General features: G+C 40.2%; 1 protein-coding gene across 21 annotated transcripts in view; it reads right to left on the bottom strand.

Moving 5' to 3' along the window:
• DENND1A (DENN domain containing 1A) overlaps positions 1–23,172 on the bottom strand; it is a 553,551-nt gene that overhangs the window by 513,254 nt on the left and 17,125 nt on the right. Inside the window, exon 1 of one of the 21 annotated variants that reach the window (XM_063635975.1) lies at positions 22,393–22,528. The exons of the other annotated variants lie outside the window; for them this stretch is intronic. Coding sequence (XP_063492045.1) covers positions 22,393–22,438 — 46 coding nt within the window. The 5' untranslated portion in view covers positions 22,439–22,528. Of the gene's footprint in view, positions 1–22,392; positions 22,529–23,172 lie in introns of those variants that run through there. 21 annotated transcript variants of the gene reach the window in all.

Below are 23,172 nucleotides of genomic sequence, written 5' to 3'. Positions count from 1 at the left end.
TAAATACTGGGTAGAAGGCATAAAGAATAGAGTTGCCTTCCTGAGGTCTAAAAGATTTCAATAAATGATGGGTGTGATCATCCGGTTCCATGATTCTCAAACTTTAACAAGTACTATTGTCACCTGGAGGGCTTAACTAAAAGATTTCAGTTCCCATCCCCAGAGTGCCTCAGGTGGGACCCAAGAATTAGTATTTCTAACAAGTCTCCAAGTCATCCTGATGCTGCTGGACCCATGACCATACTTTAAGAACTACCAGTTAAGTAGAATTCTTCCAAATAATTTAGAATATACATCATAAACATAGGGGATACCACAATAATCCATTATTTCAATAGTGCTTTTGCAATAAAAGATAAATTTCAAAGAAAAAAGGCATTTGTGGAAACAAGGAAGGTTATTCCTCTTCTTCTACCACTATCCGTAGTTACTGCCTCACTCTAATGAGTCATAATAAAGCCACCTAATATTCTTACTTAGTTCAAACAGCTGGCAGAGTTCTATTCCATTACATGGTGCCAAGGATTATGACAGTCTCAAAAACAAAAAAAGAGCTAAAATGCTAAGAACAAATTGGTCTATAATTATAAGTTATGGTCATGCTTATCCATGATCATTTCCATGTTGCCTTATGGAAGAAGTGGTGAGTAATGTTGTGACAAGTTATGTAACATATCAACAAATATACATCAGTTATTTTAAGGGCCAGGGAAGCCAACGCAGATAGAAGCATTCTCCACTTCTCTGCAAATCAAAAAAAAAAAAAAAAAAAAAAAAAAGTGCCTCCTCTAAATGCAAATAGCCAAGCAACCCCCTTAGTTGGTATTTTCATTAAGCCTGTAAACAATTAAGATTATAACAATTTCCAGAGGCTCTCTGTGACCACCTTGAGATTGCTTATCCCTCCATTACTCTTCAGGATGTTTAATATTTTTAACTTCTTGGCTAAAGGAACTGAAAATCCTATTTCTGTCCTATTAACACTCACTGCTAATTTGGTACATGTAATGATGCTGAGAATGCCACATTCAGAGCCAATTTTCCAATATGGACCCAAGTTTTCCCAGAACACTTCATGATACATCTTAAGATATTACTATGGAAATGTCCTGGTTCTGCCATGATATCCCATTATTAATTGCCTCATTCTCCTACAGACTCCTAACCCTGCCCACCTGCCAAGCATTTTTTTTTGCCTCCCACCCCCCATCTTCTTCAGTCTTGCACCCTACAATCCAGCCATATAGATCTACTTGTAGCTCTCTAAGCAAACCATGCATGCATGCCCTAATTCTAGGACAATTATACCATTTCCATACAACTAACACCACTTACTGCTTCCTATGTGCCAGCCATGATCCTAAGCACTTCACATGCATTACCTCAGTTAGTCTTCAACAACCCCACGGGTAATACTACTCCCGGTTTAGAGATGAGGACACTGAAGCTCACAGAGAATAAATCGGCCAAAGACAAAATGACCAAGCAGCAGAACCGGCATGGAAATAACTACAAAGACAATAACCACTTTACTATTCTACATTATTCAATTGTTTTTTTGCCAAGAACAGTCTTTCCAGGCTTTTTCACTTGACAAACTCAGGCACTTTCTCTTCTCTAGGAAGTATTATTGTTCAACAATCCTCCCATCTCCTGCCTGACCTGCGAGTGCGCGCACACGCGCGCGCGCACACACACACACACACACACACTCTCTCTCTCTCTCTCTCTCACACACACAGCCTAGACTGGGTTAAGTGCCCCACCTCTATGCTCCCAAGGCACTCTGTGCTTCCCACTCTCCAGGCTCTCACCATATTCAACCCTGGTACAATTACAATTACCTGGGGGGCTTTTAAAAATCCTGATGCCCAGTCTATATTGCAGACCAATTAAATCAGAATCTCCAGGCACTGATACTTTTTAACTCCTAAACTTATTCCAAAGTACAGCCAAGGTTGAGAACCACTGGTGTGTCTCAGATAAAATATAATACATTCTTCCCCACTAGACTGGCAACTCCTTGAGGGTACCAACTGTGTCTTCTCATAACCCTAGTCTGACACCTGGCTCAATAAATGTTTCATGAATGAGTTTTCCTCCAACATCTGACACGTTTCCAGCTCCCACTAATCACTTCTCTTTCTCTGACGAGAGGTAATTTACAGAATACACACTGGTTACATCTATTACTCTGTAAAGATGTTTTCCTTTGGAGTAAAAGTTCTCAATAAGTCACACCTGCTGACAACAGCCTCGGCTCTTAAATACTGAAAAAATGACAAATACAAACAGCTAAAACGTTTTTGAAAGAAGGGAGGTCTGCTCAGTTTTTGCTTCTGGGAGAATGAAGGCTGAGAGTAAGCCAATAGAGCATTTCTATTCAAGATCTCTCTGCTGAACACAGTTCTCAGTGATTCACCGGAAGGGTCATGCTCAGTGCTCAGGATCATTTTCTTTTTTTCTTTTCTTTTTTTTTTTTTTTTTGAGATAGTCTCACTCTGTTGCCCAGGTTGGAGTGCAGTGGCATGATCTCAGCTCACTGCAACCTCCGCCTCCCGGGTTCAAGTGATTATCCTGCTTCAGCCTCCCGAGTAGCTGGGATTACAGGCACCCGCCACCATGTCCAGGATTTTTGTAATTTTAGGAGAGATGGGGTTTCACCATGTTGCCCAAGCTGGTCCTGAACTCTTGACCTCAAGTTATCTGCCCGTCTCAGCCTCCCAAAGTTCTGGGATTACAGGCATGAGCCACTACACCCAGCCAGGACCATGTTCTCAAAATGATTAAGTACACTCAGCTTGAAGCCATGAAATAAACGAAGGCTTTGACAATATTTAGGCAGCAGCAAAGCTTAATGACTTTTTTTTTTTTTTCAAGGCATCATGCTATTGATCACTCTGCTGGATCATCAGCTTTTAATTAGGATCTACTTTTCCTCAATTACGATATATGAGATTAGGAGAAAAATGTAACATTAACTCCTCATAAAATCAATCTGTGCTGCATATGGTAAACATGCCACAATGGTAGGCCCTAGTCCTTTTAAGGGTAATTTAGAGCTATAGACCTGAAACAAAACAGTTATTAGGACCCCTTACTCATTTCACGGCCTTCAAAACTTCAAACCAGCTTCAGCGCAGTGTTTCCTTAGTTACAAACTTATATACTGAAGGGGCTGAGGTGTACTGTTTAAAAATTCATACCAATTGAACTGTCTTAAACTTGACAACATGGCCAAAAGAAACTGTATACACTTCAGAACAAACTAGCAAACATCACCTAATAAACATTGATTCCTTTAAGCTAGACAAACAAGCAAAAAGGTAGTGTTAAAATTTCCAACAAGTCTCCATTTGTTTCACTGGACTCTGAAATTAAAGCCTTTTTTTCCAGGCTGAAAACATTGTATCAAAGACTGCTTTCTAGCCCATAACAAGTTAACACCTCCATAGGAGAATGCAGTCATTGTTGAGACTTGTTAGAAAATTAACTTAGTTGTGTAATTACACAAACAAGTCATTTCAAGACTACACTTAACTCTTCATTTCTAATAATGTTCTCAGGATCAGATTAATGAAGATACACAGATATTGCTACGAAAAGAGTTAAAAAGGTCTACCTTCCATATATCCCTAGGGGAAGATTTTTAAGCCTCTAAGTGCAAGCAAGGTAACTGGAGGAGGGTTAGCTGCATTCCAAGCAGAGAGACAAAGCCTGAACACCCCTCAGCAACGTGCAGTACAACACACAGTGTTAATAAGTTGTCTCATATGCTGAGCTGCAGTTTAAAATCTAGGCTTTACCCATTAAGGGCATTTGCAAAGGTGATATTTATCTCATTATCAATAAACATTTTTGACCTTAAAAAAATGTAAAAACCTCCCCTTCCCTTTCTGAACAGTTTAGTCCTAAACCTGTTAGGTAGGCAGAGTGAGGTAGATGTTCACGCTGGTGACATCCCAGTGTGAGATGTCAGAGCCTGTGCAGGGCAAGGAAGGTGTCCCTATGAAGGGGTAATGTCCATGCTGAGGGACGGCCTGGCATAAGATGCACAATCCAACTGGATGAGGAAGACATCTACTCAGGGAACAACCTGGTGTGGGAAGTCAGAACCTGAGTGGGGTGGAAGGGTATTCACGCACAGCACAGCTGGGCCTGGGGTGTTGAAGCACAGGCAGAATGAGGGGGTACCCATGTGAGGGTATCCCAAAACAGGGTGTCAGAGCTGCAGAGGGTGAGGAGCGTGTCTAAGCATTAGGGCCCCCGAGAATGGAGGCCAGTGCCCAAGCAGGCATGAGGAGATCGTCCATGTCGGGTAGGAGGCGGCTACCCAGAGTGAGGGGTAGTCAGAGCCCAAGCAGGGCAGTGGGGCAGGAGGTGTGGAGAACCACCAGCAAGGCCTTGTGATGCCAAGAAAGCAAGGTGAAGGAGGAGGCGAGCATGCACACAGGGTGGGGGTGAAGGGGCCGTGTGCCTAATCTGAACCCAAGGCTACTTGGAAGACATGGGGAAGGCTGGTTTCTTACAGTTGAAGTTAACAGAAAACCAACATGACTTCTACAAAGTTGGATTTGAACTGAAGATATTAGTATGTGCTCAAGGTTTATATATATATATAAAACTTGATAGAAAAATAAAGCGTAAATGTAACCTGACTTTTCACATGCACACGTATTTCCCAGCTCTGGCTACTGGGAGGGCCTGGGAGCAGCAACACCCCAACAGCAATGAGCACAACTAACTCCCAGGCCTTGGTTTCTAAATACAATTCTCCTCTAAAAGGAACCAGGGCTCCTTGGAGAAATAGCTGATTCTAGCACTAAGACAGGGAACATGCTAGACGAACTTGGAACATTTTTTGTGCCAGGAAGCAAAGAAGTGCTCAAAGAATGATGGGGATACGTTGAAGGGACATGGGAGCAAGCCTGAAAGGGCTTCCACTGGCCAAATCTGGGGCAATCTGAGCATCCAAACCAGTAAGGATATTAACAGATTTGGACCCATCAAATAAAACAAGAAGCCATGAGTTCATATGCATCTAAATAAGGGAATAAACTGAAAAGTTTAATGAGAAATGGTATATTTACATAGTTTCAAAGTACCTCCCCCACAAAATACTGAATACAAGGGAGAAGAGAGTAACTTTCAATGTAGAAGTTTGGCAAAAACCTAGTCAAGTCAAAGTGATCACCATCAGTAATGGAAGAAACTGCTGGACCGCAAAGAGCAGGGCACAGCATCACTGCTGCAATATTCCTGTCGGAGACGCTACACCTGAAGAAACATCAGACAAAACCAAATGGAAGGACCTTTTAGAAAATATCTGGCCTTAATCTTCAAAAGTGTCAATGTCACGAAAATCAAGGAAAGGTTGAATATCTCTTCCAGACTAAAGGAAACTAAAGAGAAATGACAACTAAATGCAATGTGTGATTCTTTTGCTGTAAAGGATGTTATTGGGACCACTAGTGAAACCTGAATGCAGTCTTAGGATTAGACGTAGTAACAAATTGCCATTAACTTGCTGATTTTGATGTTTGCATTGTGTTAGAGGGGAGAATAACCTTGTTTGTAGGAGAAGCACACTGGAATAGTCAAGGGTGATGAGGCATCAGGTCAATACTGTGCTTTAAACTGTGTGTGTGTGTGTCTGTGTGTGTGTATTTTAAGTTCTTTATACTGTACTGCCAACTTTTCTATAAGATTCTGGTTCCTGGAAAAATATTTTTTAAAAACATTCATTAAATACCAATTTCTCTGACCTTCCTTTTATCAAGACTTTCTCACAGGAATGACACGTAGTTCTACGGAAAGAACCCCAAACTAAACATCAGGAGGCTTGGGTTCAAATCCCAGGTAGATCCCTTACTTGTTAAATGGACAAGCCATTTAACCTTTCAGCTTCCTCCTGTCAAGATATATACCTGCCCTGCTCATCTCAAAAGTTGTTTCAGGAATCAAATAAGAGAAAAATGAGAAAGTGCTTTGTAAACTAAAAGATGTTAAACTAATGTAAAGGGTATTATCACGTATCATATAAAAATAAAATGGCTTCACCTTACCAATAATAGGCTTTATAAGTAATCAACATATTACTGTGTATTTCAAAGACTCAAAACCATTACGCTTTCAAATACCGTTACTAAAAGCAATCCAGAAAATAGTGAACTATCCAAATAGAAACATTAGTCTAGGCAATAAATAAAGGGATTTTAAGAACAAGGGATTGATTGTGCAGTCAGAAAGAAATTCTCATTTTACCAAAACTGAAGAAGAAAAAGTCTCTCCTCTACAGAGGAAAAAAAATACTGAATAAATGCAATATATAAAAATCAAAAGAGGCTGGGAGTGGTGGCTTATACCTGTAATTCCAGCACTTTGGGAGGCCGAGGCACGCAGATCACCTGAGGTCAGGAGCTCAAGACCAGCCTGGCCAACATGGTGAAACCCCGTCTCTACTAAAAATACAAAAATTAGCCAAGCGTGGTGGCACACGGCTGTAATCCCAGCTACTTGGGAGGCTGAATCAGGAGAATCGCTTGAACCTGGAAGGCAGAGGTTGCAGTGAACCAAGACTGCGCCATTGCACTCCAGCCTGGGCAACAAGAGTGAAACTCCATTTTGGGAAAAAATAAAAAAATTCAAGAGTCCATGGATGTGCAACTTATGCCCCTCAGTCAGTAATAAAGTGGACGTCTGTAAAATATTTTATGGTTACCTTAGAACTCATATGTTTCTGAAGCTGACTGCCAAAACCTTGTCAGGTAATAAGATGGTGGTATTTTCCTTGTTTTACAGTAAGGGAAACTGAGGCCAGGAAGTGGTAGAACTCCAACTGAACCCTGGTTTTAAGATTCCAAAACCCGTGCCTTTTCCACCACAACATGTTGCCTGTCCAAAAATTACTCACACCTGTTTAGAGTGGCTGGGGAAATGGTGGGCCACAGACTTCTCTGAGGAGGTCATGAAAAGCTTCACCATCTCCCCAGAAAAATGTGCTTAAATGGAATTTTTTTACATAAAAATGTCAAGGGGTTCATGAAGCTATTTATGGAGACATATGCAACAAGAACCCCTTGCTTCATTGATGACTTGCTTTTATGTTCTTTCTTATTTAACCCTGCCGCCAAGCCTGTGAGAGGAAGGTTATTACCATTACCCCATCTAAGAAGAGTAGATATTCTGCAGAAGACCAAGTCACTTCTAAACCTTGTTAACATGTACTAAACACTTAAATATGTGTCGGATATTTTTCTAAGCACTTTTCATCTATTATTTCACTTAACCTTCCCAACAACTCTATGAAAGAACTACTATTACCATCATTCTCATTTTACAGATGAGGAAACTGAAATACAAGTTCAGAAGCTTGTCCAAGTTCACACAGCTTGTAAGAGATAGAGCTGGAATTTGAACTCAGAGAATGTGGCTCTAGAGTCTATATTCTTGAATTTTTAAAATCAATTTTATACCTCCAACATATAATTGTATCCTCACAATTATATGTATGCTAATATACATACACTAAAATGCACTCATTGTAAGTGTCTAGTTCAAGGAACTTGAGCAACTGCATACACCCATGTAACCCCTATTCCACTAATTTTTTTTAAATGAACCTTATTATAGGCCCAATTGTTTTTCTCCTCCACACACCCTTCAAAAACCATAGTGTCTGGCTGTTGTGTTAGCACCTAAGGGCAACTGAAAAGGCCTTCAGAACAGTGAGCTCAGGTTCTCAACACTCCTTGAGTAGTCCTTTGAGCCATCCAGAGAGCTCACAACCTGACTTCAGGAAGATCCAGAATTACAGAGTGGTGCCTTCCCCATGTCTCCCAAAAGCACTGAGCTCCTCTCTCCTTCATGGTCCCGAGTTCCCTTTTCTGACAAGAACTTGCCTCTCCCTCTGCCACTGCTCCATTTGGACCTTAGTGAGTTGTCATCATAGATCACAGTCACCATGGAACTCGTGCTCTTAACAACATAACGCACACTATACTGACTCAGAGTCTCAAATCACCTAGAAGTTTTTTAAATCAGGTTCGCAAGTTCTACCACTGGAGACTGATTCACTACGTAGGAAATAAAACCCAGGTATCTATTTTCTGAAAAGTGATTTTGATAGTCTATTGATCTATGAACCTATTTTCCTAAGTGATTCTGATCAGTTGGATTTTGGAACTATTATAAAAGAAGAGTAGTTCTTCTCAATGTGCCAAGATGGCAGACAACCTAGAAATCGTGAGACTCTTTAGAAGACCTTGAAATATACACTTTAATAATAATAAATAAAATTGTACTAAATCAGATACCATCTTATACAGGCAGTAGCAGGCTATCAAAAATTTAAATAAGTGTATAACAAATTTACTGGAATCTCACGTCCAGCAGAGATGGAGTAACATGGACCACATTTACCCTTCCATCTGAAACAACCAAAATTCCATTGATCCATCCATCCTTTTCTCGAACAATGTTTTTCAAGAGACTGGAGAACAGACAACAAAGCACAGTGATCCCTGAGAGAAGTAAACAAGTAAGCTGAGCCCTCTGATGCCCCAGCTCACCACTTTGAGAGTTTCCAGACTATGGTGCAAGGAGGAGGGACCTAAGCAAAGCCCAGCAAACACCTGGAGCCGAGAGACAGGGCTAAGCGTCCAGGGAAACCAAGGCAGTTGAGTTTGCAGCACAGAGTGCTGGAGTGAAGAGAGCTGCACAGAGAAAGAACTCCAGATGTCTGCAAGAGCCCCCTCAAGTATATAGCTAAGTACTGATTAGCATGTGTATGTGAGGAAATAACTTAAGCCTGCACAAAGAACCAGCAAAAAAGATTACAGGTAGCAGCGGCTGGTACTCACACAGGGTTAGAAATAATGCCCATTCCCCCCAGCTGAAGTGGAAAACTCATGTTCATGGTGCATTGGATAGAGTACACAATAGAGTATTATCTTAGAAATGAGGAATACAATTCTAGGTTGCCTAGTCTAGCCTTAGACTGAGCACAACTCCAATCCCACTTAACAAACCTTAAAAAGAAAGACTCGGAAGGAACACGTTATTTCAAGGTAACATAGACAAAACATAAGAAACAATGGTTTTCAGGACATTAGGCAACAAAGTGCAGCAATGCCTTGAAAGATGGAAAAGAATGAAGTGAGCCTATGACTGCCTCAGATTACTCCCCTGAGGAAACCCAAGAATATTTATAAGAATACAAAAACAGAGGGAGAGCATCAGGGTAAATAGCTAATGCATGTGGGGCTTAATACCTAGGTGATGGATTGACAGGTGCAGCAAACCACCATGGCACACATTTACCTATATAACAAACCTGCACATCCTGCACATGTATCCCAGAAGGTAAAATAAAATAATATCCCAGCACTTTGAGAGGCCAAGGCAGATGGATCACTTGAGGTCAGGAGTTCAAGACCAGCATAGTGAAACCCTGTCTCTACTAAAAATACAAAAATTAGCCGGGTGTGGTGGTGGGCACCTGTAATCCCAGCTACTCAAGAGGCTGAGGCAGGAGAACTGCTTGAACCTGAGAGGCAGGGGTTGCAGTGAGCCGAGATCGCACCACTGCACTCCAGTCTGGATGACAGAGTGAGATGCCGTCTTAAAAATAATAAGAATAATAAATATAAAGAATAAGAATAAAGAATGGTCTGGGCATGGTGGCTCCTGGCTCACTGGCCCACTATATGTACAGAATTACATGTTTAAAAAAAAAAAGGGATTCAAAGAGCATTGTACAAACAAAAGATAAACATTTAAGATAGGTATGATTATCATCCAGTTTACCAATGAAGAAACTAAGGAACAGATCAGTTAAAGTCAAACATTTAGGAAGTAAGACAGCTGGGACTAGAACTCAGGCAGATTTGGCTCCAGAGTCCATGTCCCTAACTACTATGCTACAGCTCAGCATGCCACTGCATAGTTTAAAAAAGAAAGACAAAAACACAATGTAAACCTCAAAGGCTTCCAAATGCATTCAGGAGTTAAAAAATAGTCACTAGCAGGACATGCAATGCAAGACTATTTGCAATTTAGCCTCAGTGAGACCAGACCCATCAGCTTCATCTGCCCACCACCCCCTACCAACCCACATGCCCCCCACATTTTAGTCATGTTAATCTTATCATCAGGCCGCAATCACTTACATGCCTTGTATATTAATTTGTCACTTATTGCACTATTTCAGAGGGGCTGGGCACTGTGCTAAGCTTAATTTTATATACAGTACCTCACTTTACCCACATGACATACTGTGAGGGAGGGAGGATCTACAGCACTTTACAAAAGTAAGAATCTTCTAGAAATTGAATTGCTTGCCCAAAGACAAATATCTAGTAAGTGGCAGTGTATGAACTCAAGCCCAGGTCTGTTCTTACTTCAAAGGGCATGCTCTTTATCATAATTTCCCCACCTAAAATGTGTTCCATCTCCTAACAATGTCCTATCTATTCAAGATGCATCTAGAACAGTGCTTGGCAAGTAGTAGGCACTTAAGAGAGATTTGCTGAATGAATGGAAAGTGAATGAACAAACGCCTCCTCCTCTCTGGAGGCTTCTCTCACCCCCTTACAAAGCTCAGTTGCTTTCTCCACACCGTCACAAAACTGGTTTCAAAGCCCTATTATAAGGCTTCCCAGGTGGTATTCTATGCTTTCTACTTATATGTACATATTACCTACTACACTGGGAACTTTGTTTCACTTCACCTCTGTATTCCCAGACCCCTAACAAAAGGCCTGGTAAACAAGCGCTTGGTGAATTTGTTAACTGATTGAAATTCCCTGAGGAGGAGATGAGTGACTCATGATTCACATTAAAACTTCTTTTTCCTCCAGAAGTAAACAACGTTAAGAAATGTGATATACTCAAATGTGTGCTCTATAAATATTGCTAGGTTTCAACCATCATCCGAGGTATCTAAATTTAACTCATTCAACACATATTTATGAGTAATCTAAATACACACAGATAATGGCTCCTAAGGAGCTTACAACCAAGTCAAGGAGACAAAACATAAAATGTAAACAGTCAAACATTGGCTGTTTGAAATCAATAGAAATAAATGACTGGCTGCCATGAATTGATGAAACAAAATGCTGTGGGTTTGCAAATTGAAGACATCATTCTGAGCTAAGGTTGTGGTCCTGATTATCAGCGGATAGGATGCAATGAGGCTTTTTCTAATCAGTAGCAAAATGAGAAAAACGGAGACAATACAGTGTGCTTTCCATATAAAGATATTTAATTCAATTATAAAAACTATCCTTAATTGGACATCATGTTCCTCCTGCCTTTTAGATATGAAAATGTAATTTCTTTTCAAAAATAATGGTGACAGGAGATGATCATTTTGACGTAACTCCACAAAATTTGTTTTTAAGTCTGTACTTTAAAACATTCCAAACATTTGGGAACCAGTGAGCTACAGCATTCAAGAGAAGCACCATGAAGAGGTGAAACTTGATTGTTCACATTGCAGAATGAACTGAGTTTGGCTAGGTGGAGAGGAGTGGGGGGATTTTAAACAGGGGACACATGCTGAGCAAAGTACAGAGGTATGAATGTTCACACAGAGGCTGGAGAATGCTAGCAGAATCACCCTGATTGAAACTTGGAAACACTGCAGCTGCAAGTTCCTTTTTTTTTTTTTTTTTTTTAAGAGACAGGGTGTTGCCATATTGCCTGGGCTGGAGTGCAGTGACTATTCACAGGCATGATCATAGCACACTGCACCCTTGAACTGCCAGCCTCAAGCAATCCTCCTACTTGAGCCTCCCTAGGTGCTGGGACCATAGCTGCATGCCACTTGCAAATTCCTAAGTACCCTTCAGATCCTCCACTGAAAACTATAAATAATGGTTTTTTTTCCATCTTCTCAAATAAATACACTGATGAGCTTGCAAGAAAATAACAAAGATTCGGTCAGGTGTGGTGGCTCACACCTGTAATCCCAGCACTTTGGAAGGCCAAGGCGGGTGGATCACTTGAGATCAGGAGTTCAAGACCAGCCTGGCCAACACAGTGAAGCCCCATCTCTACTAAAAATACAAAAAATTAGCCGGGCATAGTAGCATGTGCCTGTAATCCCAGCTACTTGGGAGGCTGAGGCCAGAGAATCACTTGAACCCAGGAGGTGGAGGTGGCAGTGAGCCGAAATTATACCACTGCACACCAGCCTGGGTGATAGAGTGAGACTCTGACTCAAAAAAAAAAAAAAAAAAAAAAAGAAAAACAGAAAAGAAAAGAACAAAGATTCAGACACAGAACTAAGTGAAGACAAGAACCTAACAGGGTTACCAAAACACAAAAACTCACTTTCCCCTTGAAGATACTTATATAGTCCAATGCATGCTCCATTCTCCCAATCTAAGGGGCTCAAGGAATTCAAGACAAAACGAACATTCAGCCTAAGGAGAAAAGTGTAACAGACATCCCTCTCCCACCATTTAAAGTGGGATGACCAAGGTGATGAAGAAAGAAACCCATCCACACACATACACATCTCAGGAACTGTCATAAAAACCACTGGCCTCAAAACTCAGCACTGAGAAAGAAAGGGAAATTTTTCCACCAGTTCGAACACAAGCAGCCCCTCAGAAAGGACTGCTACTGAGTGGTCAAAAAAATCTTAACAGGCCGGGCATGGTGGCTCACATCTGTAATTCCAGCACTTGGGTAGGCTGAGCCCAGGAATATGAGACTACTCTGGTTAACAGAGCAAGACCCCAGCTCCAACAGGAAAAAATAAAAATAAAAAAATCAGCAGGGCATGGTGGTACACGCCTGTAGTCTTGGCTACTCGGGAGGCTGAGGCAGGATGTTAGCTTGAGCCCAGGAGTTCAAGGCTGCAGTGAGCCAGGTTACTGCCACTGCACTCCACCCTGGGCAACAGAGTGAGACTCTCTGAAAACAAACAAACAAACAAAAAAACCCTCAACCCCAGAATTTAAACTGAAGTGGTCCCAAACTAAGAGTGGCTTCAGGACACTAACAAAAGAATACGTAAACCTTCTCTGGAAAAATCCACTTCAAACTCGGCTTCAAAATTTTTCTCACAGAAAGCTCCAAGAAATATGAGCTCACTGGCAAAAATCAGAAAACCCTGGGGAAACAAGGCCCATAAATAAGAACCTCAGAAATAAAAGATGGCAGAGTCAGACCTTCAGACTTCAGGTATTAGAATTATGGGAGACAGAATATGGAATATTTAATAAGCTTAAATAAATTTTAAAAAGATTTAAAATGAGTAAAGAGTAAGAAACTATGACATGACCAAGCAAAACTGAAAAAGAACAAAATATTTCTCAAAATAAGAATGAATAACTGAACGGATGACTTAAGAGTAGGAAAGATACAATCAGGGAGAGAATTCATGAACTTAAAGAAATGATACAAAGTAGAGTTCAAAAAGAAAAATAGAAAATAGAAAACAAAAGCTACACAAGATAAACGCAGAAAGTAAAACATTAAGACACATCAATACTCTGGACGAGAAGAGGATGAGACACAGCCAACAGCTGTTTTTAATACTCTACCTATCTCTTAAGATTTCTACCTTAACTTCATTCTTGGTCTGAAAATACCAGAGAACTTTCCAGAACTAACAACAGATACACATTCACACATTTAAAAGGACCAGTGAATGCACAGCAAAATAAATAAAAAGAAATCTAGAAGTTCTGGCTCCCAGTAACAAGCACACTCCACCCTGTCTCTCCACAATGAGAAAATACCTCTATAAAACCAGGGCAGAATTCATGGAGCAGCAATTTGAGGAACCTAGAAAGTAGAGTAGCAGATGAAATGGGATAGAAGATTCTAATTAAAAGTACCACCAAACCAGTGGTGTGTTTGAGTTTGTTCCTCCATTATCACTCAGCATAGACTCAAGGCAGCCCAAATACTGGATGTGGACATCAGCATGAATAACTTCCAAGAGAAGCTGTCTAGTTCAGGCTCAAGGAGTGGAAAAGAGGCAGCAGCCTACAGGTACCTGAAGCATTGAGTGAGGGAAGGAACCTTTCCCTACAACCAGAGGAAGTGTGGCCTTAAGAGGATAGGGCAAACCCCTATTACTTTCTTTTCTACTCTGTCCTCTCACTGCGAAGCCCAGACTACATACACAATCATGGGAAGTACACAGCAGAGCAGGGTTAAATAAAGGGAGCCCAGGGCACTGAGGAGATGGCAAGAGAGGGCAGTTCAAGAAAATGACCTCAGAAGCTGGTTTTGAACTCCAGGGCTTACCTCGGAGCCTACCAGCAATGCATAAAGGTCTGGCCCAGTGCAGTGGCTCACACCTGTAAACTCAACACTTTGAGAGGCCAAGAGAGAGGATCGCTTGAGGCCAGGAGTTCAATACCAGCCTGGGGAGCATAGCAAGACCCAGTCTCCACCAAAAATTTAAAAATTAGCCAGGTGTGGCAGTGTGCACAGCTACTTAAGAGGATTGCTTGAGCCCAGGAGTTCAAGGCTGCAGCGAGCCACGGTTGTGCCACTCCACTCCACTCTGGGCAACAGAGTAGGACCCAGTCTCAAGGGGAAAAAAAAAAATGGTCCACAGGTCCTCTTCTTCTACATACATACATCCTAGTCAACATCTGAAAAAAAATTTTTTTTTAATTTAAAGGTGGGGTCTCAAAGTCCTGTATCCTTGAGCAATCCTCCCACCTAAGTGTAAGCCCTGTGCCCAGCCCAGACTTTGTAATTTTAGCCATTCTATTGGGGGTGTAGGAGCTTTCTCACTGTAGTTTTAATTTGCATTTTCCTAATGACTAAAATGACGCTGAGCATTTTTTCTTGCACTTATTTTCCATTTGCATATCTTCTTTAATATTCTTTTCAAATCTTTTGTCCATTTTTATTGGATTGTCTTATTGAGTTATGAGGGTCTCATATGTACATATAATATGTTTTATTTTTTATCTTTTGAGACAGGGTCTCACTCTGTAGCCCAGAAGGGAGTGCAATGGCATGATCACAGCTTACTGCAGCCTCAACCTCCTGGCTCAAGCAATCCTTCCCCTTTAGCCTCCCAAGTAGCTGGGACTACAGCCATGCACCACCACCCCCAGCTATTTTTTTTTTCCTTTGTAAAGACAGGGTCTCCCTATTTGCCCAGGCTAGTCTCAAACTCTTAGGCTCATGCAATCTTCCCGCCTCAGCCTCCCAAAATTACAGACATGAGCCAACATGCCCAGCTGATATATGTTTTACATGAAGATGGAAATGGAAATAGAAAGAACTGGTCAAATGTATGTGTTTTTTAGAAGTCTGTGGTTTGTCTTTTCATTTTCTTAATGACAAGTTTTGAAGAGCAAAAGACTTTAATTTTGATAAAGTTCAGTTTATTCTTTTACACTGTGCTCTTTGTGTCCTAATTAAGAAGGTAAACTTGACAGCACCTTATCAATAGATTAGGGAGATAAAATAACATGGAAGGTATCAAAGATAATTCCTAGATTTCTGCTTTAGATGAATGAATAAATGCAACACATTACTGAGACTATATCTCCTCACAGGATACCCACAACCCACCATTAAACCAAATCACCCTTTCTGGATTTCCACTTCCACTGACTTCCCAACAGCATTCTACAATGCTTAACTTTGTCTCTTCTATTCCCCGAGGTTCAAACCTTGAAACTCACTTCACTATATTCAGCCTGAAAACAATTCTTATTCATCCATGCCAATAATTTCCAAATCTCTACACTATCTTCCTGGTGACAAATGGCAGCCAATAATTATTGAGAACCATGCTAGGTGACAGGCACTGTACTTCTCTTCTGTCTACTGCATCTCTCTCCTCAGCCTATCATTAGTTTACACTCAACCAAATTCATCCTTCTCAACCTCAATGCCAGTTCTCCCTCCTGACTCGCCAGTGTCTACGAAGGGTATTATGAGGCCCAAATTGGAAACCTTGATATCATCACCTTTCATTTCAGCTTCTCCTCTCTCCCCCATATTCAATTAATTTAATGGTTCTCCAACTACACTACCTTAAATGCTGGAGGTTTGGAAGCTAGACAAAGGTGCCAAAAATGGCCTTTTCCCAATTTGCATGAAAAAATAAGGTAATATAAGTTTTCTTACCACAAATTTTTCTTAAACCTTTATCACCTGCTACTCCCTGTCTATTCTGGAATGTAATATAAAATAATATCTGATTTAGGGGAAAAAATGTAGTTTAAACATTAATATATATAAATATTTCATAGTATTCCACAGAATACCATGACTTTTAGGTACTTCATCACCTGAATATGCTTGAGCACCACTGAACTAATAATTTGCAACTTATATTCCTGCTAAATTGTTCTTTCCTGTGCAATGTGAAACTTTTCCTATGAGGAAGTCAGACCAAGGTAGGAAAGGTCAGACCAATTTGCCTGAGAAAATATTAAAAAGTAGGCCACCGGGACACTATAAATTTCTTTCTCCTCAATTCCAGGCTATAACTACTTATCCTGTGGTAGCAAAGAGAATAACCAGCTTATAGGTGGAATAGGAATAACTTTCAATGATCACCGTAAGAATAACAGACTTTGTATTCTAGTCACAAGTGAGACAGCCTAGGCTACATTCACCAGTTAAACCAGCACGTTCTGGATTGCCATTCTCTTCTGATTATCAGTATTTACACCATAGATAAAGCACAACATTAGCCTAAGAAAAATAACAGAAATATAAATATTTATACTCTTAAAGCAGATTGCTAATGCCACATGATTTGGGGATTATCAGTTATCTGGAACCATCACAAACATAAATCCTGGGAGTTAAAAATATAAACAGACTACTGATTATACTCTTTCAAGAACGAAACCCAGTCAACACCAAACTGCATCACTGAGTTAAACATTTATGTAATTATGCAATATACAGCAACTGAGTACCGTTATGTGCCACAAACAATGCAAGTCACTCAAGGTTTAACCGTGAGCAAGAGGCTCACAGTACCTGACTTCATGAAGCCCACACGCTATGAGAAAAACAATCAAAGAACACTAACAGCCAGTGCTGATAACAAAGTGCCTTTAAGTGGGGCAGGAGGGTAAAGGGGATGCTCGCTGAAGGGTTCTCAGCCAGACTCTAATTGAGCCAAAACCTAAAGAATGAGCAGAAGTTAACCAAGGGTATCTACACGAGTGATTAAGGGGAGAGGTGAGGGGTGCTATGAATGAGGCTGCGGTCAGACTAGCATGGAAGACAAAATACACTCACAATCACATCGATCTGGGCTCTAGTCGCAGCTCCACCACACAAATGGCCTAACATCTCTGACTTCAGTCACTTCATTTGTAAGGGGCAGTGATAACAATACTTACCTCACAGGATTATGGAGAGGATTAAATAACATAATGATGTAAATTTATTCATTCCACACTTGATAGCTCTGTGATCTTGCGCAACTGGAAACCTCTCTGTGACTTTCTCATCTGTAAAATGGGGATCTAACAGTACCTTCTCCATAGGGTTGTTAATAAGGATAAACTCAAAGAATAAATGTGAAAATTTAACAAGACAACAAATATAAACTATTTGGAGTAAGTTCTAATGTTCAAAAGAGTTCAATAAATTTTGGTTATTGAATTTGTGTTATTTTTATACTAACAGACAGAGTTGAGGTCTCAAAGGGCCTTAAAGCCATATTAGGTGTATGGATTTTAATCAGGAAGCATGGAGAGCAGCTGAAGGATTTTAAGCAGTCAACTGACATGTTCAGATTGGTCTTCTGGAAGGCTCACCCTGGATACTGTACAGAGACTGGACTGGAAGAGTCAAAGTGGTAGAAAGAGCCCAGTCAGGAGGAATTACAGCCATTAAGGTAGGAGAAGATGGTGCCCTGGACCAAGGGAACATCAGCAGAGAGATGAGTGCATGAAGCAACAAGGCTAGATATTTGCATTTAGGATGTGAGATGTCCCCAAAATCTTACAGACTCTTCCCTCTCTCCTGCCCTCTACCTTCCTATTAAAAATTTATGAAGTTTCTTTCATTCCCACTATCACCACACTCTGCGATTCCCAAACTATAACTAGTTTCCACTGTCATGAGTTTCATTCAGGTCTAAATGTCACCTGCCCCTGGAAAGTTCCTCATACTTAATATAACCCAAATCAAAGCAATCATTTATTTCCCTAGAAAAATCTCAATTTCCCTATTTTTAATCCTAGTTCTGCCACGTCTTTCAATCACCCAGAATACAAACTCTAGAGTCCTCATCATGTGGTTGTGAAGACCTTCTCATCTTCTGATGCTACATCTTGACCATTCTCACTGACACCTGGACTCTTAAAATAAAGGTGATGTCCACTTGTAATCCCAGCACTTTCGGAGGCTGAGGCGGGCAGATCACAAGGTCAGGAGATCGAGACCATCCTGGCTAACACAGTGAAGCCTCGTCTCTGCTAAAAATACAAAAAAAATTAGCCGGGCATGGTGGTGGGCACCTGTAGTCCCAGCTACTTGAGAGGCTGAGGCAGGAGAATGGTGTGAACCCGGGAGACGGTGCTTGCAGTGAGCCCAGATGGCACCACTGCACTCTAGCCTGGCAGACAGAGCGAGACTCCGTCTCAAAAAAAATAAATAAAAATAAAGGCGATGTCATGTAAAGCAAAAGAAAATATCCGGCCCTCATGACCTCTCTTCTATAATAACAGGTTCATTTGTCTTGTACCTTCAGTCATTTTACCCTTCAGTCCTGGTTATACTCATGGGTCACACACACACACACGCATACACACACACATAGAGACAGAGAGAGACTAATACACAGGCAGAGCTACCTAATGTCTTGAATTAAAATTAGTTACATTGGTTATAATAATTACACACAAAAAGTTCAGTGAAAGCAGAGACAGGAATAATTCTAACAGAATGCACTCTAGAAATTTCAGCTTATTCTGTAAGGCAATAAAGTTCTACCTTAGTGGTGCAAATGCCTGCTAGTTACTAGGAATTCAACTGGGAACAATGAACATAAACCAGTTCTTCAGCCACAGATCTGAGAAGGGGATCTGACCATCACTAGGAAGCACAAAGAACAGTGCCCATGGTAACCCATTCCACCCCCTGTGGCAAAACAGCAAATCTAGATAGAGCTCTCCTTACTCAAGAAAGCAAATGAAAAATAAAAGATCTGTCAAAAAAACATTGAAAATGAGAGAAAAGCATCATCATCTCTTGGAAGAAGAATATGTTTCTGAAAAAGATTAAGAAATATGCTTCAGGAAACTGACATCCTTAAATAGAACAGAAAAAAACAACAAAACACCACCTCTATAAAACAGGAACAAAAAGCTGCAAGGAAGAGGGGAACAAGACAAGTAACAACAGCATTTTTTTTTTTTTTTTTAAAAGGCCAATGTAACGTTGATATCAAAATCTGACAAGTTTACAAAAAAAAATTGTAACCAAACTCTCTTATGAATATAGATGTAAACATAAAACAAAATATTAGTAAATTGAATATAATAATATCCAAAAAAGAATAGTATAACATGACCAAGTGGGTTTATCCCAGGAATGCAAGGCTGGTTTAACATTTGAAAATAAATGTAATTCACTACATAAAACTGGAAAAAAGAAAAATTATAATCGTCTCAAGAGATGCAGAAAAGGCATTTGGTAAAATTCAACATCCATTCATGACAAAAACTCTCAGCAACCTAAAAACGGACAGAAACTTCTCAAACTGATCAAGGACATCTAAGAAAAACAGCTATCAACATACTGGTTGACACTGAAGAGATGGTAAGATATTAAGCACTTTCCTCTGAATTCAGGTATAAGACCACTATATCTGTACTCAGATGAACCTATTCATCATATCAGAGGTCTTACCCAGTGAAATAAGGCAAGAAATAAAAAGTATAAAGACCAAAAACTAGGAAGTAAAATTGTCATTCACAGAAAACCTGACTGTATACATATAAAATAAAAATAACCTAAAAACATCATTAGAATTAAGTACATTTAGCAAGGCTGCTGGATACAATGACAACATACAAGAGAAATCTACTGTATTTTTATATGCTAGTAACAACTAGAAAATGACATTTAAAAAGCAATGCCATCTACAATAGTATGGGAAAACAAATCAAAGACCTACAAATAAATCTAACAAAAGATGTTCAGGACCCTGCACTAAAAACTACAAAATGCTGTTGAAAAAAAATTGAAGATATATAAGGAGAGATATGTCATCTTCATTAATATGAGAAGACTCAATATTGTTAATATCAACTCTCTACTAATTAGGGATGCAATGCAATTCCGTCAAAATTGTGGAATTTCACAAGCTGATTATAAAATGTATATGGTCATGCAAAGGACCTAGAATAGTCCAAACAATCTGAATAACAAAATTGAAAGAATTCCACTATTAAATAACAAGACTTACTTTAAAGGTACAGTAATTAAGATAGCATGGTATTAATGCAATGGAAAGAACAGAGTCCAGAAACACAAACGTATAACTGATTTACAAGAAAGATGCCATTGAAAGTGAGTGGGAAAAGAATGGTCTTGATAAATGTTAAGTCAATTGGACAACCACATGGGGGAAGAAAAGGAATTAACCTTGATGTATAACTAACATCATACATAAAAATTCATAGGAAATGGATCACATCACAGAACTAAAATTAAAATGTAAAACAAAGCTTCTAGGATAAAACAAACAAAAGTATATTCATGGCCTTTGGTTAAGCAAAGATTTCTTAAACAGAACACATCAAAAAGTAAAGAAAGGAAAGGATCAATAAAATAGACTTAAGATCTCTTGTTAATCAAAAAGCACTATTAAGTGGCTGGGCCCAGTGGCTCACATCTGTAATCCCAGCACTTTGGGAGGCTGAGGCGGGCAGATCATTTGAGGTCAGGAGTTCAAGACCAGGCTGGACAACATGGTGAAACCCTGTCTCTACTAAAAGTACAAGAATTATCCAGGCGTGGTGGCACACACCTGTAATCCCAGCTACTCAGGAGGTTGAAGCATAAGAATCACTTGAACCTGGGAGGCAGAGGTTGCAGTGAGCCTAGATGAAGCCATTGCATTCCGGTCTGGGCAACAAAGCAAGACTCCATCTCGAAAACAAAAAAAAAAAACAAAAACAAGCACTATTAAGTGTAAAAAGGCAAGCTGCAGACTGAAGAAAGATTTTTGTAATACTTTTGTCTGACAAAGTACTCACATTCAGTAATATAAAGAATGCCTACCAATCAGTAAGAAAAGAACAGAGAACATAGTGAAAAACAGGAAAAGACCTGAATAGGTACCTCACAAAAGAAGATATCCAAATGGCCAAGAAGCATATGAAAAGGTGCTTAACATGAGTAGTCAGTCATCAGGGAAATGCAGATTAAAACCACAATGAGCTACGAAAACATGACATTAATGGCCAATAATATGGCTAAAAAAAGACTAACAATATAAAGTGTTGGATATGAAACAAGTGGAACTGTCATATATAGCTGATGAGGTATGAATTGGCACACAATTAGGAAAACTGTCAGCATCTACTAAAGCTAAACATATTTATAAATTTTGAACAAGCAATTCCAATCCTGGGTATAAACTTAACAGAAAGGAACACTTTTGTTAACTGTAAGACATCTATAAGAATATTCATAACAACTTTATTCATAATAGCCAAAAATGGGAATTGTACTACGCAGCAATGAAAAACAATGAACTACAATTACATACATCAACACAGATGAATTCTACCAACACAATGTAGAGCAGAAGAAGCCAGACCCACGAGTATATACTGCAAGATTCCACTTATATGAAGTTCAAGAATGGGCAAAATTGCTACAGTGACAGAAATCAGAATAGTGATTATTTTTTAATAGGTATTGACTGGAAGGGGCATGAAGAGCCTTACACTATGCTGGAGATATCCTGTGTCTTGATCTGGATGGTGATTACACGAGTATATAACCATTAAAAATTAATCAAGTGGTATCTTTAAAATCTGTGTACTTTACTGTATGTAAATGATATGACAGTAAAAAATTTAAGTTTAAAAATATGTGTAATGGCAGAAGAAAATCTACATTAGAAATAACAAAAAACTCCACACATTACATATAAGACAAACATAAGATGGTTCTGAAAGGCAGAGTGAGAAGCAGAACAGCTAGTGACCTCAGGACCCAAGGAGTGAGCAGAGATGAGTTCCCTGGGTTTCTCCTTGCCTCATGTATCACACTGTTGGAGCCAGAGAAGTCAGCAACCTGGAAATGCCAACTGATGCCGGCCCAAAAATGCTCAAACAAAAGCCAGCTTTCTTCTAGCCAAAGGACCAAAAAGGGCAGCTAATAAGTCAAAAAATTTTTTAAGAAAATACTCACCAAACACCACAGAAAACCCTGTCATCCCACCCTCACCCAAATCCATAAAAGACAAGGAGAAAGCCTAGGTTTCTGGGCTGTGATGAGGAACCCCATCCAGCCCACCCCCGCCAGAGCAGTGCTACAGAAAACTAAGGAGGAAGCTGGGGATTGCATCATCCCCCACCAGGCAGTAACAATGACCCCATTAATGTGGTTTCATTGAAGACCCTGGACTTCCACTGCCGCTGGCAGTAACGAGGCTCCCCTTTCCCATGTCCACTCGGATCGTGTGGAGGAGACCTACCAGAGAGTAAGGATTTTCATCACCTCCCAGTGATGAAATGGGACAAGACCACTCCCCTCCACCCCGTGGTGTCTGTTGAGTCCCCAGTGAGAGCAAGAATAAGGCATTACCCCACCCAGCCAGGGAGGTTTCCGTGGAGGCCTACTAGGGAGCCAGAACTCCCACCCTACAGTGTAGTAACGGAATCCTTCACCTTGGATGTCAACAGAAGCAGAGTAGGGAACCCAAATGTACACCCAACTTTGCAAAAGCAAAGAAGAGCAGCCTCCTTCCCTTCCAGAGCAGTGTCAGAGGAAGCCAGACTGAAGACAGTTAAAAAAAACCTTCAAAGTTCAGCAGGAAATTTTGTCAACCTAGAACTCCATGCCCATACAAACTACTAATCCCCTGTAAGAAAGCAGACATTTTTCAGACATGCAAGAACCCACAGTTTACTTTTTATGTACTCTTTCTGCAAGGGTGCTACTGTGGCTATCTCCTATAAGAACCTGAAT

This window comes from Symphalangus syndactylus, chromosome 3 (assembly GCF_028878055.3).
Source record: "Symphalangus syndactylus isolate Jambi chromosome 3, NHGRI_mSymSyn1-v2.1_pri, whole genome shotgun sequence".
Classification (NCBI taxonomy): Eukaryota; Metazoa; Chordata; class Mammalia; order Primates; family Hylobatidae; genus Symphalangus; species Symphalangus syndactylus.
This window is presented reverse-complemented; position numbering and strand designations above follow the sequence as displayed.